Source organism: Lytechinus variegatus, chromosome 14 (assembly GCF_018143015.1).
Source record: "Lytechinus variegatus isolate NC3 chromosome 14, Lvar_3.0, whole genome shotgun sequence".
Lineage (NCBI taxonomy): Eukaryota > Metazoa > Echinodermata > Echinoidea > Temnopleuroida > Toxopneustidae > Lytechinus > Lytechinus variegatus.
The window spans coordinates 688325-703707 of NC_054753.1; the positions used below are offsets into that span (position 1 = coordinate 688325).

The 15383-nt window shown below is 34.2% G+C and overlaps 1 protein-coding gene across 10 annotated transcripts in view; it reads left to right on the forward strand.

Annotated features, from left to right (window-relative positions):
* Positions 1-15383, forward strand: part of LOC121428166 (kinesin-like protein KIF1A) — a 161516-nt gene that overhangs the window by 139969 nt on the left and 6164 nt on the right. For 8 of the 10 annotated variants that reach the window (XM_041624762.1, XM_041624770.1, XM_041624771.1 and 5 more), the window contains 5 exons: positions 4407-4552; positions 5446-5730; positions 7318-7643; positions 8658-8669; positions 11461-11674. In XM_041624762.1, coding sequence (XP_041480696.1) covers positions 4407-4552; positions 5446-5730; positions 7318-7643; positions 8658-8669; positions 11461-11674 — 983 coding nt within the window. The remainder of the gene's footprint in view (positions 1-4406; positions 4553-5445; positions 5731-7317; positions 7644-8657; positions 8670-11460; positions 11675-15383) is intronic. The other 2 variants (XM_041624763.1, XM_041624766.1) reach the window with 2 other exon arrangements.

Consider the following 15383-nt stretch of genomic DNA (forward strand, 5'->3'; position numbering starts at 1 on the left):
GAAAAACAAAGAATGTTACAAAAATCACTACTACATGCAGGTGTTAAATATTAAATACACATTAATTTATCAGAATTAACATTCATGTAAATTCATGAAAAGAATTTTTTTGTTTTTTTTCTGATGTGTAAAGACAAAGTACCCTACCAATAGGATTAGTTGCTCAAAGATATTCATTTGTATTAATATTAAAATCTTTATCAGTATATTGAAGTTAAAAGTGTTTTTCTCCTTTTTTCTTCATTTTCCACAACTTCTGATCCATTTCTTTTTGTTTTACACTTGAAAAATTATGTTCCTTTGTAGGAATGCACCAAATTATATTTCAGTCATATATAATGTTTATATTATTTGGGGGATAATATCAATTTGTAACTACATTTGAATATTAATGTTTGCCATTGAATGATGTCCCTGTAATATGAAAAAAAAACGGCAAAAGTATAATATTCTTCAGCAAGTTAATAAGTTGAAGTATATCAAGATATGGAATCTGAGATCTCGTCACAGTTCAGAATATCTTTTTCAGAGGGTAAAAACTCACAAAAATAGCTATTTCTTACTTAGCGGCTTTCTCTTTAACTTATTGCCACTTTACTTTAATTTTGCCGTTTATTCACTTTTCAGTACACAGCTTTTACTGATCTTTCGTAATCTATACCTGTATCATTGTACACTTTGCTCCATTTGCAATTTATTTATGTTCATACTATAGATCTGATTTGAAATCCTAGCTAATTTTAAAATTTGAGAAAAATGAAAGAAAAAACAAACATACAAACCAAAAAACAAGATTCATTCTTTGGGATCATATCTGTGTAACTTTATAGGGTACACTGTACATCTACATTTAACCCAAGTGGAAGCTCGTTTAAGTGATGCTCTGACGAGCCTAGCTGACTAGTATTATTAAAGTGAGATTAATCAGTCATTTTTAAAAGCTTTGTGTCCCTTCACAGATTGAATGTATGGTGATGTACAGTCACGTTTCTTAACATATAATCAGCTATACATTTTGTACATGTACGTTAAGATGCATTAGAGCACAATGCTACATGTATCTCTCAATTAGCCAATCATGTTCTGTTTCTTATTACTTACGTGGTCTTCGTGCAAACTGATCTCTTGTTCTCTTCTTGGTCTTTGGTAGGCGGAGCCTAGGGGAGGTGGACCCCTTACAATTCCGTTATACATTTGTATAACTTATTTACACTCTATAATGTGTAGATAACTTGACAAAATTTATATATAAAACTATTATCCAAGTGCACATGACATGTAATTCCATCTATCTTTCTGATTTGCACATGAATTTAAAACTATTCAAACATTCCATAGCATGAAACTTTAAATCTTTCTCCTTTTCAAAATAATTGTTAATCAAAATCATTTATGCATCTTGTCTTCTGATATACTAAATTCTGGTTAAATCCTATTCACTATATCAAGATTTTAGATTTGATACTTACATGTACACTGTAGATGGCTATACATGTAGTTCACTCTTCGGCTTATCACTTACTATCTAAAACACATGACACTTTGTAATCAATTCCAATTTGAAAGCTTTCATTATTTGTGTTCCTTCTCTCTGATCTGAATGATTTTGAAATATTATACCACCAGCCAAATTGAAAAAAAAAAACTCTATGCTGTGGGGAAAAGTTCTCACTCTTACAAAAGTACTTCTTGTAAAGTACTAATGCTCCCCACTTCCCAAAGGGGAAAAAAAGAAAATTAACAACAATAAACAACACATTGAAAAAAAAAAGAAAAAGGGCCTAGCTTCTATCCAGTTCAATTTGGATCTCTAAGGATCTGAAGAGGGAAAATTGTCCATATTCAGAATATATTATCACTTGTGTGCAGTATCACCATCAATATGTGAATAATCCTCCCCAATTCCACATAATTACTCAATATAGAAACATCAAAGTATTGTGTGGGGCGTCATGGTCTAGTGGTTAAGACTTTTGTCTTTCAATCTGAGGGATGTGGGTTTGATTCCCAGCCATGGCGCGTTTTCCTTCAGCAAGACATTTACCCTCATTGTGCTGCACTTAACCCAGGTACCAGCAGGAAGTAATTCCTCAGAAAACTGTGAGCACCGGAATCGATAGACTAGCTTAGCCGGGGTACTAGTAATATACATGTACATGTCTGAGTGCCTTGAGCAAGGATACGTGCGCTACATAAATCCTATTTTATTATTTTTTCATTTTTTTAAATACCAATTTGTGTTTCAAGTTAATACTTTAAATCTCTCAAAACAGAAACTAATTTGGAGAATTGAATATTCAGCATCATACAGCAAAATAGAATAAATGATGTAGATTTGAAGGAGCTCTATAGCAAATGCCTGTGCATTGCACATGTATACATGTATAAAGAAAAAAAAATCATGTAATTTAAAAAAAAAATTGGATACCTTTTGGACACAATTTACCATCATGGAAATTTTTTTTATAGACCCTAGCCCAGCATAATTGATTTTTCACCGTTGTCATGTTTCTATAAACGAATAGTTACAAAGTTAAACATTATTGACTCTTATGATTTTGCAAAGGCATAATTTTGTAAATAATTGATTACATATTTTTTTAAGACACAACCACTGATATATACACTTGTTTCAAATTTGAAAAGTACATGTATGCTGTATTCCACCTAGACTTTTTACCATCACTAGATTCAAAACTTCATTGCAGAAACAGACAATGGATTTCTTTTTTCTTTAAAGTTTTTATTTATTTATTTATTTTTTTAACTGCATGAAACCCTCCCCTGCATTTTGTATGTAATATACATCATCACCATCTGGTCCATGAAAGGACACATAATATCTTGCATGGTTTTGGTAATAAAAAAAGTAGTTTTTTTGCATGTACCTCACCGATGTTATGCTACACTTCAATTTTGATATTCATATTTTATTGATTATGATTTCTGACTTAAACCCAGTTATGACAACTCCAACATACTTGATGCAGATCTTTAAAAAAAATAAAAACCAAATAATGAAGCAGAAAAAGAAAAATATATAAATATATTGTACTCTGCCCATTTTGATGGCATGGCTGTTTGTCATTTTGATACTTAAAATTCTTGTTCGAAAATAAGTTGTGAAATTGGTGAATCCGCAAGAGGACACATCATGTTCATGTAGTTGAAAATCACTGTTTTCCAAGCAAATTGGCAACTGTTGTAACTTTTGAAACTATTTTTACTCATTTCAGATACACTGTACACATTTTTATGTGAAGAACAATGCAGTGAATGAAAAGTAATATTGCCAATTTGATACAGTTATTGGATAGCGCTTCAAGTGGGTCCCTGTCGTAACTTGGATAAAGGCAGTTAATCTTGATTTCATCGATCCCCCTACATTGCATGAGATTATCAACAAGATAGTTTGTGTATATGCATTCAAAAAAGTTATAGTTGTGCTTGAAGTTTGGTGTTAAGTCAGGTGTTAGTGTTAAAATTTAACACCTTGAGTTTTCAATTATTAATGCCTTGATGATGGGTATTACAGTTTTCATCTTTAATTCCTTAATACTGCAATTATTAATACAGAAGTTAAACACTGATTTTGAGTGTTTAACACCTTTTTCCTGAGAAAACTAACACCTGCTTAGCACTTAATTTGAAACACCAGTTATTGCATGCAAAAGGATCATCTGCATTATGATGCATTTTTGATATAATTCTGTAGAAAATAATGTTTACGACTAGGTTGACGGGTATTTTTCGAAAGAATTTAAAGCAAGGTTTGATATGTATTAGATGCTTACAATAAAATGGCCTTGTTAGAGCAACTGACATTGCAGCAATAGAATTGAAGGTAGCATGACTTCATGAACTGAATGTCCAACTTTCAAAGATAAGTCCTCATTCATGTATGACCTATAATTGATAGGAAAAGTGTAGTGATAAAATACAATTCTATTTCAATTTGAGTCTTGTCCCAATGAATTTAAATGCAGTGGCAGTACCTTCTTTCAATGGAGAACCAATGCAAAGCAAGACTGTGGTTGTCCATAGTCAGTCTTACTCAGACTTCTTTAATGAAATCAGATTGATAAAATAAAGTACAGGTCATATGCAAAAACTCAAGGGTCAAATATTGATTCATTAAAAATTCAAACCTCCTGATCAGATCAAATGTTAAGTTAGTGAATAACTAAATAATATTTTTTCACTACAATTTCAAAAATCTAAAATAAAAATCATGCTAGCTTTATCACCTCAACAATTGAATATAATTTATTAGAACTCTACAATTTTTTTCCTTTTACTGACATGAGGTTGTATGACATACATGTATACAAATTCATAAAATATTTGTTTTATCACTGCATTTCAGTCATTAACCCCGTTAAATTGGGTTCATTGCACTTTTTTAGGGACCCAACGGAGGATGAGAAAGGTGATTGATACGTCAGGGACCTACGTCCGCGGGGAAGAGAACCTGAAAGGTTGGAGACCTAGAGCCGACTCTCTCATCCTAGACCATCAGTGGGAGCTGGAGAAACTGAACAGATTAGAAGAAGTAATAATAATAACTTAGTCTTATATAGCGCTTTTCATGAAATCATATCAAAGCACTACAAAATATACAAACAAAAGTGAAACAAATCATATAACTAAGAGAGAAAAAAAATCAAGGACACTGTAAATGGGGCTATGTTGAATATGCTTTCTTTATGAGGTACGTCTTTAAATTAGATCGAAATGAAGTGATATCTGGGATACAACGGAGGGAAGCTGGAAGAGTGAGAGTTGCATGAAATTTGAATTCAATTGAATTGAGTATACAAATATAAGAATGACCCAAGCCTTTTTGTTTCCTTAATGCACTGACTTGGTGGGCACAGGGGCCTGTTTTTAAAGAGCTATGAAATTGATATAAACGATTGAAAATATAAAGAAGCCTTTTCTATTCTATTCTACTGATTATGTAATACTAGTATTAAACTTTTATGATTTGGTCAGTATTCATTTCATGGGTACCCGGTAGGATGTGAAAGTCATTGTAGCTTGTCCAGTACTGTGTGGAGGATCTGCACACATTGTGTGCGGGAATGACTGATTGAATCCGATGACCGGGGTAATAATATATCTGTGAAGCGCTTGGACACGTCATTCCGATGTATTAAGCGCTATATAAAAGCGGATTATTATTAGTATCATTTGAGTATATTTTACTAAACTTTTCGATATGTTTCTAATTTAGAGAGTCAAAAGGGGCCTAAGCTTTCGATCCTAGAAGAATCTTCTTCGGAGGGAAAATGATCATTGGTCATTTTGCCTCCGAAGAAGATTCTGCTAGGATCGAAAGCTTAGGCCCCTTTTGACTCTCTTATTTACTCCATTGGCTCTTTTTTTAGATAAGCAGTTTACAGTAGCTTCTCGTCAAAATGTTTCTAATTTATTTGTTCCTAGGTTGAGAAGGCTCGTCACTCTCTCCTTCTCCATGAGAAGATCGCCCAGGAGCAGTACAACACTCGCAGTCTCTCCATGGAATCCTCTGTCACCGGGGACAACGTCACAGCATCCAACATGACGCAGTCCGACACCCTCTCCTCCATGGATAGCGCTGTCTCCGCGGACGACGGGGCAGGGGGCGTGGCTAGCGGCGACTCTGTGAAAGGACAGGAGCTCATCGCTAAGTGCCTCAAGCTACTGACGCAGAGCCAGCTACCCTTGCGTAGCCCACCGGCTGTTAAGGTATGTCACATGTGAAGACCAACTGACCCGAGTCATCAATGTCCATTCATTTTGGACTTGTATATACATGTAATGAATATCAGAAAGTGGATTAAAGATAAATTCCAGTTCTGGTAACGATCTCAAAATGACTTTTGACAGAATCTAATATAATGACCACCCAAGTGTCTGTTTGTATGAATGAAAAATATGTGCCAAAGGATTCTGGAAGAAATTGTGTAATTGCTGATAAATGAGCAAAATAAGCGCGGATTCGGTCACTTCTGTCTTGTCTTTATTCCAGCAATTATAATACACTGTCCCACTTGTGCCTACCTGTGTTGGCGATCTTCAGTGTGATCGCATTTCAGCTTAGATTTTATGATTTTACAAAGTTCAGTTTATGTAAGTGTACCAGATCTAGATCCACGATGATATAGTCATACTTAACCTTGGTTTTACAGACTTTCTCACTAAATAATGATAAGCATAATAAGCATTAAATTATATAGCGCAGCTTTTATATGGATATATTCAGCTGCGCTTGTTCAGAGCTCTTTTTAATTATTTTGGTCTACACAGCATATTTTCTTAACTAAAGAGATCTGTTTTTAATTTTGATTTGAAGAGAGCCAAGGATGGAGAGCTTCTTATATCTATTGGCAGGCTATTCCATAGTTTCGGGGCAGCAAGTGCAAATGCACTATCACCAAGTGTGACTTTTGTTTTGTGAAATAAGTGTTTTACTGCAACTACTTTCATTTACCTTTAAATGCTGAGTTTGTTAAGTCTGAAAATTTGTGGAAGTAAAATCACTGTGTATTATTCAGCTTTGGGAGCATGTGAGCAGAGGACCTGAGAGATAACACATTTGCTCCTGCGACAATTGCTTTGGGCTTCATTTTTTTTTAAACAAGTGCACACCAAGTTATCAATAATGCATATACCATTTGCCTTTATATGAAAGCAGGATAAAAGAGCATTGTACATTAAAGGTATTGTTTAACATTGTGAGCAGCTGATTTAAAAAAATTCTCAAACCAAGATGAAACATGCGTACAAGTGCATGTATTAGAACTGATAAACCCTGAAAACAACCATTATTGAGAATGAAAAGCTAAAGCTACAAGGCAAACCCCAATTTTGTAAATAGGCGTCTTATAGACACCTTAATAGTACACATAAGTGTATGGGATGAAATTAAGATGGTGTTTCCGGTCACTTTATATTTCAATTTTTGAAGCACTAAATAATTATTTTCGAACGCAATTTTTTCTGGGCTTCATTTTTTTAACATATCACAGACACAGGTGACTTTCCATGTATAGCCAGGCGCCTTAGACCACTCGGCCACAGCACCTCCACCGTATAGGGTTAGAGTTGCAATAGGGTCTTATGTAAGGTTTAGGGTTAGGTCTATGGTACGGTACATTCCATTCCATTAGTGTGTGGAATTTAGAGTGGAGCAACTGTCGCCAGAGCAAATGTCATGGAACCGCATGATAGGCCAAGATCTGTCAAGTGTCGTGACATTAAGTTCGATAATTCATGCACTTTTTTGTCATGCTTTACCTTCTTTTCCATTTCTCCTCTTCATTCCCTGTCTAGCAATCTGCCGACATCCCACCAGTCACACTCCAAGTAACCGGTGCAGACTCCCCACCTCAGATCGAGACCCCCACCCCCCGCAGCCCCTCCAAATGCAACGTCAACGAGCAGAACAAGTCACTAGCCTCCTCTCTCCCGGACCTCCGCTGTCTCTCCCCGACCACGGGACGCAAGATACCCATCCCGACCGAACTGCCGGGTATCCAGAGTTCCGCCGATGACTGCACCTCACCTGTGGGGGCAGGATGCGGGGATGGCTTTGCAAAGAAGGGGCGAGGTGGACTCCGCCCACTTTACGTGCCGGAGGTGGAGGAGATCAGAGTTAGGTGAGAATTAGAAGTTTGTGTAGCAAGCTTTATTGATTGTACAGTCAACCCTGCTTAAGTGAACACCTGGGCCCTGTCTTACAAAGAGTTACGATTGATCCGATCAAACGTAACTGTATGGAAATCCATCAGTGTCATAATTTTTTTCTATGAAAATCTTGCACAATGTCCTCTGTATGCAAAGAGAAGCATGGTGAATTTTTAAGAAAACAATAATGCATGAATATACATCATACAGGTTTAGCTAGAAAGTATTTTGAACAAACATGCATAATGGATGTTGACGTTGCTGGCTGTCCACAGTTACGATTGATCGGATCAAACGTAACTCTTTGTAAGACAGGGGCCAGTATTGAAAGGCCTGAACACCATCACTTGTTTCTATTAAATAACACCTAATGGAACAATACATTTCAGAAACCTGCCCATAAAGGCCATCATCTGTAACAGATTGAACTGGTTACTAGAACAGTGTTGTTACTTAAAATTTGCAACCCTATGTGAATTACAGTATAAACAGCACTCCTTAACAAATAATACAGGTCCCAAGAACAGTTTTGTGGATTTGAAATATTCATCCTTCCTCGTTTTCAGTTAGCACTTTGTTTGTTATTGTCAGGTCACTAGAATAGTATTATGATTAAAAAAATTTACTTTATTTCCTTTTCAAACTGCATTTTCTTCATTAAGAGCAGGTGACCAGAAGAATATTGTGACTTAATATCTATCCTCATCATTTTCAAAAGCTCTCTATATATAATTAATCAGGTCGCTAGAACAGTCCGTTGCATGCATTTTTGTTTCATATCTATTCAAAAAAATATTAGGTACATGACTTCTCTTTAGTTCCCCCCTTTAATTACCAATCACATGTTAAGCATTTTGTATCCAGTTCTTATGTATTTCCTTTTATTTTCTTTTAGTTTCATTTATTTATGTATACTTTGTTTTATTGCTTTCACCCGCCTTGAATCTCACTTTTTGATTTTATTTCTTTGTTCCTATCGTTCTTAGCTCTGGCTTAAGGTACGGTGATTTGCAAGTTGTTTTGCTGTCGTGCTTGATTTTGTGCACATACATTCGTAATTCCGAAGCTTCGTTGCTCCGAAGGTTCGTGAGTCCGAAAACAAAGTGAGGTTCATAATTCCGAAGGTTTGTTAATCCGAAAACGAAATGAGGTTTGTAATTCTGAAGGTTGGCTAGTCCGAAAACGTAATGATTGACGAACCTTATTTCATTGTCGGATTAACGAACCTTCGGAACAACGAACCATATTTCGTTTTCGGATTAGCGAACCTTCGGAACAACGAACCTTATTTCATTTTCAGACTAGCGAACCTTCGGAATACGAATCTTATTTCGTTTTTGGATTATCGAACTTTCGGAGTAACGCCACAAATGTTCGGATTAACGAACCCTTTTACGTTTTCGGATTAACGAACATCGAGGTATAGGCAATTTACATTTTTCGGAATTACGAACCTTCAGAATTATGAAGTGTAACCGATTTTGTGTAGATTGGTTTCTGTGAAAGTTTGTATAATAATTCCCTGATCATTTTATTAATCATTCATTCCTATTGACATCAGATAGTGCTACAGAAGCTGCAAGATTTTGAAGCATGTGGCCAAATAAAGCTAACTCATGAAATTACAGAGAATAATTTTCCCGGTATCGCATTGCAATTTGCTCCACATTTTTGAAAGACTACTATAAATAAAGTGTTCTGTATAGCATATTTTTACATAGGACTTTTCATTACCTAGTTGAGAGCTTTTCTCTCATGATAAAAAATGCTATTCAAATTTGTAAAGCAAAATTATTCCCTGGATAAGAGGATCAGTTACATCTTTGCATTGGCATATCTATGAAGAGTGTGCCTGCTGCTGCACAACATGTAAAAAAAAAATTGCAGTGATTCTTTGGTTGGTTTTTAATCATATTACTAATTTCCCAATTTTTACAATGTTACTCCTTTCCTTCCTTTCTTTTGCCCTTTTATTACACCACCTGAAAATGGCATGTGAGTTGCGCGCCCCTCTCCCTTGCCCCCTCCTGAAATACGCCAACTGCTGTATCTTAAATATAAATAAATAAAGAAGCCAAGAATTCTAATACCCAATGTACACTTTACATGTAGTTTAGAAAATCATGCAATCTACATGTAGTTGCATGTAAACAGACACATCCCGAGCACAAATGCAAATGTTGAAATTACTTACATGTATATGTTGTAATGGCGAGTTTAATTACAATTCTTTTTCCGAAATCATTCAAATATTTTTACGTCATAATGTCTTTGACTAAAAACCTTTAAAAGCAAAAATGTATATGGACACTAATCAATATAATGCTACATGTATTCAAAGTTTAGAATTCTAATTAATTTTATGAATACAAATGAGTGGCTTTTCGTAAATATATTAATTTATGAAGGTGGTGAGTCATTTGGGTGGCTTTTCAAAAGTTAACTTGGATATGAAGATGATATTATTTCTGTGCTGATTTTAAGAAGAAAAGAGTTTTGATATTTTCAGCTTTAAGTGTTAAACTTTACAATTTTGAAATCATTAGCAAGATAGGATTAGAATTACTTTAAAAGGAAGGAACTTAGAAAAAGCCTCAAATTTGGAAATGGTATTTTCTATCTCCAGTTGAATATTATATTTTGGTTTGAATCAGATTGAAGTTGTGTGAATATGAATATTTCTGGTGAATGTGAAGTACATGTATTTAAACTCACTATTTTTTTCATAATTACCTGTTTTGCTGTGGGATTATATTGTTAGTGTTGTCGGGGCAAGAACACCATTAATAACACATTTCCTTGCATTTCATCCACCTGCAAATGCCTTTGTGCAATACCCAAAGATCAATTACATGTAAAGGGCATTCTGAGACTGATTAAGTGTCCATAACACAAAACTTAGCAATCGACATAGAACATTTTTTTACGAATGATTAGATTGACTACAATGTACAATCCCTTTTGAAAATCAAGCCTACAATGAATCGTTATAAACCTTTGTATTACAGGACCCTGGACCCCGTCTTACAAAGAGTTACGATTAATCTGATCAATCGCAACTATGGATGGCCAGCAACTTTAACATTTATTATGCATGTTTTTCAAAATATTTTCTAGCTATGATGTATATTCATGCATTCATTGTTTTCTTGAAAATTCACTGCGCTTCTCTTTGCATACAAGGGACATTGTGCAAATTTTTCGTAGAAAAAATTATGAATCTTCTGGATTTCCATAGAGTTACGATTGATCGGATCAATCATCACTCTTTGTATTACAGGACCCTGATGTATTTCACGTATATGAAACACATGTCTTAACATTCTTCTTTATTTGTGTGTGTGTGGTGTGAACTTTTCTTTAAAATTTTTTATCAAAATATGCAAAATTTAGATTTAACTTTCGAGAAAAGAAAGTGAACGTTTGACAATTGTGATTTTCTCCTTTGAATTCAAATACAAATTACATGTAGTAAATTATACATGTATTTTTGTGGCCTTTGTTTGAATTGTTTCTACTCACTCATGCATGTTATCAAGTATAGCTTTGATACTAACATTGATAATCCTTGGTTTGCATGTTTTTGGGGGACATACTGTACTGTATAATAAAGGATCTGAAATATCTAAGTTATTTGATTCATACAAGTTTTAACTTTCTTTTTAGCTCAGCCATAGGTTAATTATTACTCTAAATACCTCAAACTATAAAAATAATGTTTTTATCTTTAGGAATTATTGATTGCTTTCAATATTACTGAGTAATGTAACTCTCAATCTTTTTTTGCAGTCCCGTGGTGTCTCGTCGAGGATACCTTAACTTCCTGGAGGAAAAGACCGCCGGCTGGGTGACGCGGTACGTGGTGGTGCGCCGACCTTACGTCTACATCTACAACAACGAGAAGGATCCAGTGGAACGGGGCCTGATCAACCTAGCGACGGCAAGGGTGGAATACAGCGAAGACCAACAGGCCATGCTTAGGGCAAGGCTTCTCAGCATTGTCGTTAGTCTACATGTCCCTACTGTTCTTATCCTAATCCCTAATCCTTAATCCTAATCTCATCAAAGATCACTACTCACCAAAGTATACTGATAATACATTATGTCTTTGCCATGGAAACCTTCAGAAGCTATAATATGTTATGTTTTCACAAATAGATTGCACCATAGATTTAGTTTAGTCGGAGCAACATAGAGTCGGTTTGAGACCTAAATTTGAACTTTTACCCCTTTTCAACCACCCAGGTTTTAAGATAATATTCCCAAGAAATATTTGTTTAACTTTTGTGAATTTGGGGAGACCAATTGGTACATGTACTTGCAGCACTGGTCTTTGTATACATTACATGTATATTGCGAAGGAATTAGTACAAAAAACACAGATTTCTGTATAAAGACTAATTGGTAGTCTATATTTTGACAACCTTAACAAAATATTGATCACCCTACTGCGTGGGTTTGATTTACATGTGACACTGTTAGGATTAATTTGAACATGAATGTTCTGTCAGAGTCAAATTAATATTTCATCCCTGCTGCCACCTCTAACTCATCAGCACTACATATACCTTGTGGTTTAGAGTCATTGGTTGGTCACTTTTTGACAAAATCATGTTTTTGTAGCATATTTCTATCTACTTTATACATCTTTCATCATAACTTGGACCAATCGTATGTCAGAAGCATTATCCAGATCTCATTGTTCATCTTTACAAAAAGAAAATATCTTGGTGGCTGGTTATCTTTGATTAATTTTATTATTTTTTTGTTTTGTTTTTTATCATACATATATTTACTTTGCCCCCTTCCCAAAATTTATTTTGTCCTTGTACCTTGTTACAATTGAATATCTTCTAAGGCATTTTAATACGACCATAGAAATTCTGCACATCATTGAAAACAAAACATACTTTAAAAAACCAACCCTGAAAGTCATTCATTTTCATGTGCATGTGCTTGCATTAATCTATTAACAAACCTATTCAGGAAAGAGTAATAATGTTGACAATTTAAAGAGTTTAACACTGACCCCCCAAAAAGCTTTTAAAAATGAATCATCCTGAAATTAGTTATTAACAAGTTCATCCACATGTACTGTGTTACTTTGTATAGATGGGATGGTGGAAGACTAGAATTGGTATAATTTTGGCCCGCTATATTAATTATTTTATACCTGACTATATAGCTGTGGTGAACTTGCATCTGTTGCATGTGTGCATGTACTTTGTTGCTTTTGTGGAAAGAGAAGAGATTACTATTGCTGCATCCTGTTATAAAGATTCCAAACTTTAGTTTAAAGTCAGAATAAAAGTTTATTTATGACAAGACACATAGTATTCAAATATCTTAGAATGATTCAAAGACATGGAATAAGTAAGAGTTGATCTAGGAATTATTCTCAAACAACTCAACTCATTTTCACTTTCTGCTTAATAGGAACAGAGAGGAGGCATGTGTTTTCAATGTATCCATGCAATTTTAAAAATACACTATTTGCATGAAGCTGTTAAATTTCTTTCATTCTAAGTTTAATTTAAAAATTGAACTTGTTGCTTTTTTATTGCTTTTTCTTTAATATTTTTTTTGTGATATAAATCCCCTTTATTCCTACACCAATTTCTCCATGTTTATGTGTTGAATGTTCACTTTATATTGCATGAAATTTTTTGCTTGTTGGCTGTTTCACTTTTGTAAGCAATCGTTTATTAAGTAACTGCTATTAATCCAGAATAGCAAATCATTTTAAATGAAAAAATATACATGTATAACTTTGGTTAAATATTTTTTTTTCAAAATCAAAGTAGATTCTTTATAATAATAATAATAGAAGAGTTTTTGTATAGCGCTTTACACCTTACAAAGGTCTCATTGCGCGTTAGGAAAATATAAATTATAGATCCGGTCTAAAGAATAGATGCTGTCGTTTTATTGTATTGTTTTTAACTAATATACATGTATTTAATTAGTGTTTTGGAGTTGTTTAATATTAAGGATTGTTTGGGGAATTCTGGATATTGAATCTTACACAAGATAAAAATATGCTGAACCTACATGTATAGCATGCACGCACTCATTCATTTTCACAGATATTTCTATTGCAATAAAAATTTAACCCTACTGCCACCGGGTGATCCTTGTACAAAGTCTACATGAATGGGAAAGACATAGAACTCGGTAGTCTGCAGGTTAATCCATACCAAATTATTTGTCGCCTTATTCAATCACTCATTATTCTTCAAATTGGCAACTTGAATATACTTGTATTTCTCTCATTGCTATCATTTCTTTTTTTTTTATAAACTATCCATTAAAAATGAAAAGATTTTTTTCGATTGATAGAGAATGTCACTACAAGTTAAAGATTGCCAATTTGCTGGTGAGAACAACAATTTTGAGGATTTTATCTCGTTGCCAAAGTTTTAGAGATATTTTCAAAGAAAAAAATATTTCAAAAAAAAAAGACTATGATATACTGAAAAAAAAAGACTATGATATACTGAAACATTGAAAATGAGCTCACAATGTGCAAAATTTCAACACATCTTTTTCTTTCGACATTTGTTGATTTTTAAGGTTCTAATCTGTTGAGTTCTAGATTCTGTGATATGTACAGAGCTGCCAAGTAGTACTGATTTTCCGTATTTATTACTGAAAATAGAAAAGAATACTGATGGTTTTATGCAAAATACTGATTTCTAAAGTTTCAGTTTATGTGTTCTATGGTATTCCAGTGAAAATACTAATTTCCTCACCAAAATACCGATTTTCAGCCTTGAAAATACTGAAATGTTCTTGTTCAGGTTGGCAGCTCTGTATGTATACATGTAGGTTTTGTACAGCCTGCTGGTTTCATTTGGCAAAGGATCATTAAGTGTGGTTTTCAAAGGACCTGCAAAAGCTTTGCAAAGGAGGCAATTACATGGAGAAAAAGTGGCAAAAATCTAAATTCCAATGCATTTCTCTCACCACAATGGACTCATGAATGTAACCATTCTTGCTCAGTTTGCGGGAAGTTTTCAAAATGTTGTTTGTACCATTCATAAACTACAGTCGGTCAACATACATGTACACAAAGAATGTGTGAACGAGATGAGAATAGCCTAAATTTTCACAAATTCACAAGCTAAATATACGTGCATACTTTCAGGGTAATGCAAGACAAACAGACTTCCTCAACATCATTGCACATTTTCATAGATCCTGTGCATATGATTTTTGTTATATTGCATAGAAATAACATCACAGGATACTTGAATTATTTGTTAGTATTTTTTTTATATGCACCGAACAACAAAAACTCCTGCAAAAGATTCATAAAGCTTCAGAACCTAGGTGTATGCTTGCTGCACTTTTGGCAACTGTTGGATTTTTTTTATGTTTGCATCCTTTGCAAAACATTTGTTAGCCCATGAAATCAAGACATCCACTGCACTTCATGAATGAATAGATATGCACTCATCCAGTTCACTGAATGCTGAGATCTACATATACCTGCATGCTTAAGCACTTTAAGCAGCAAAACGTGTCTTTTGAATTTAAAATCCTCAGTTTAACATGATGGTCAGATAAAGGCTTATCAAATCAGAATACCTTCACTATTGAGAAACAGGGATTATTTTGAAGAAAAAAAATGTTTGATAATTATGAACCCTGTTGTGAAGCAAATCTATTTTTCACTCAAAATGCAAGTCTTTATTTATGAGGTCTTTCTG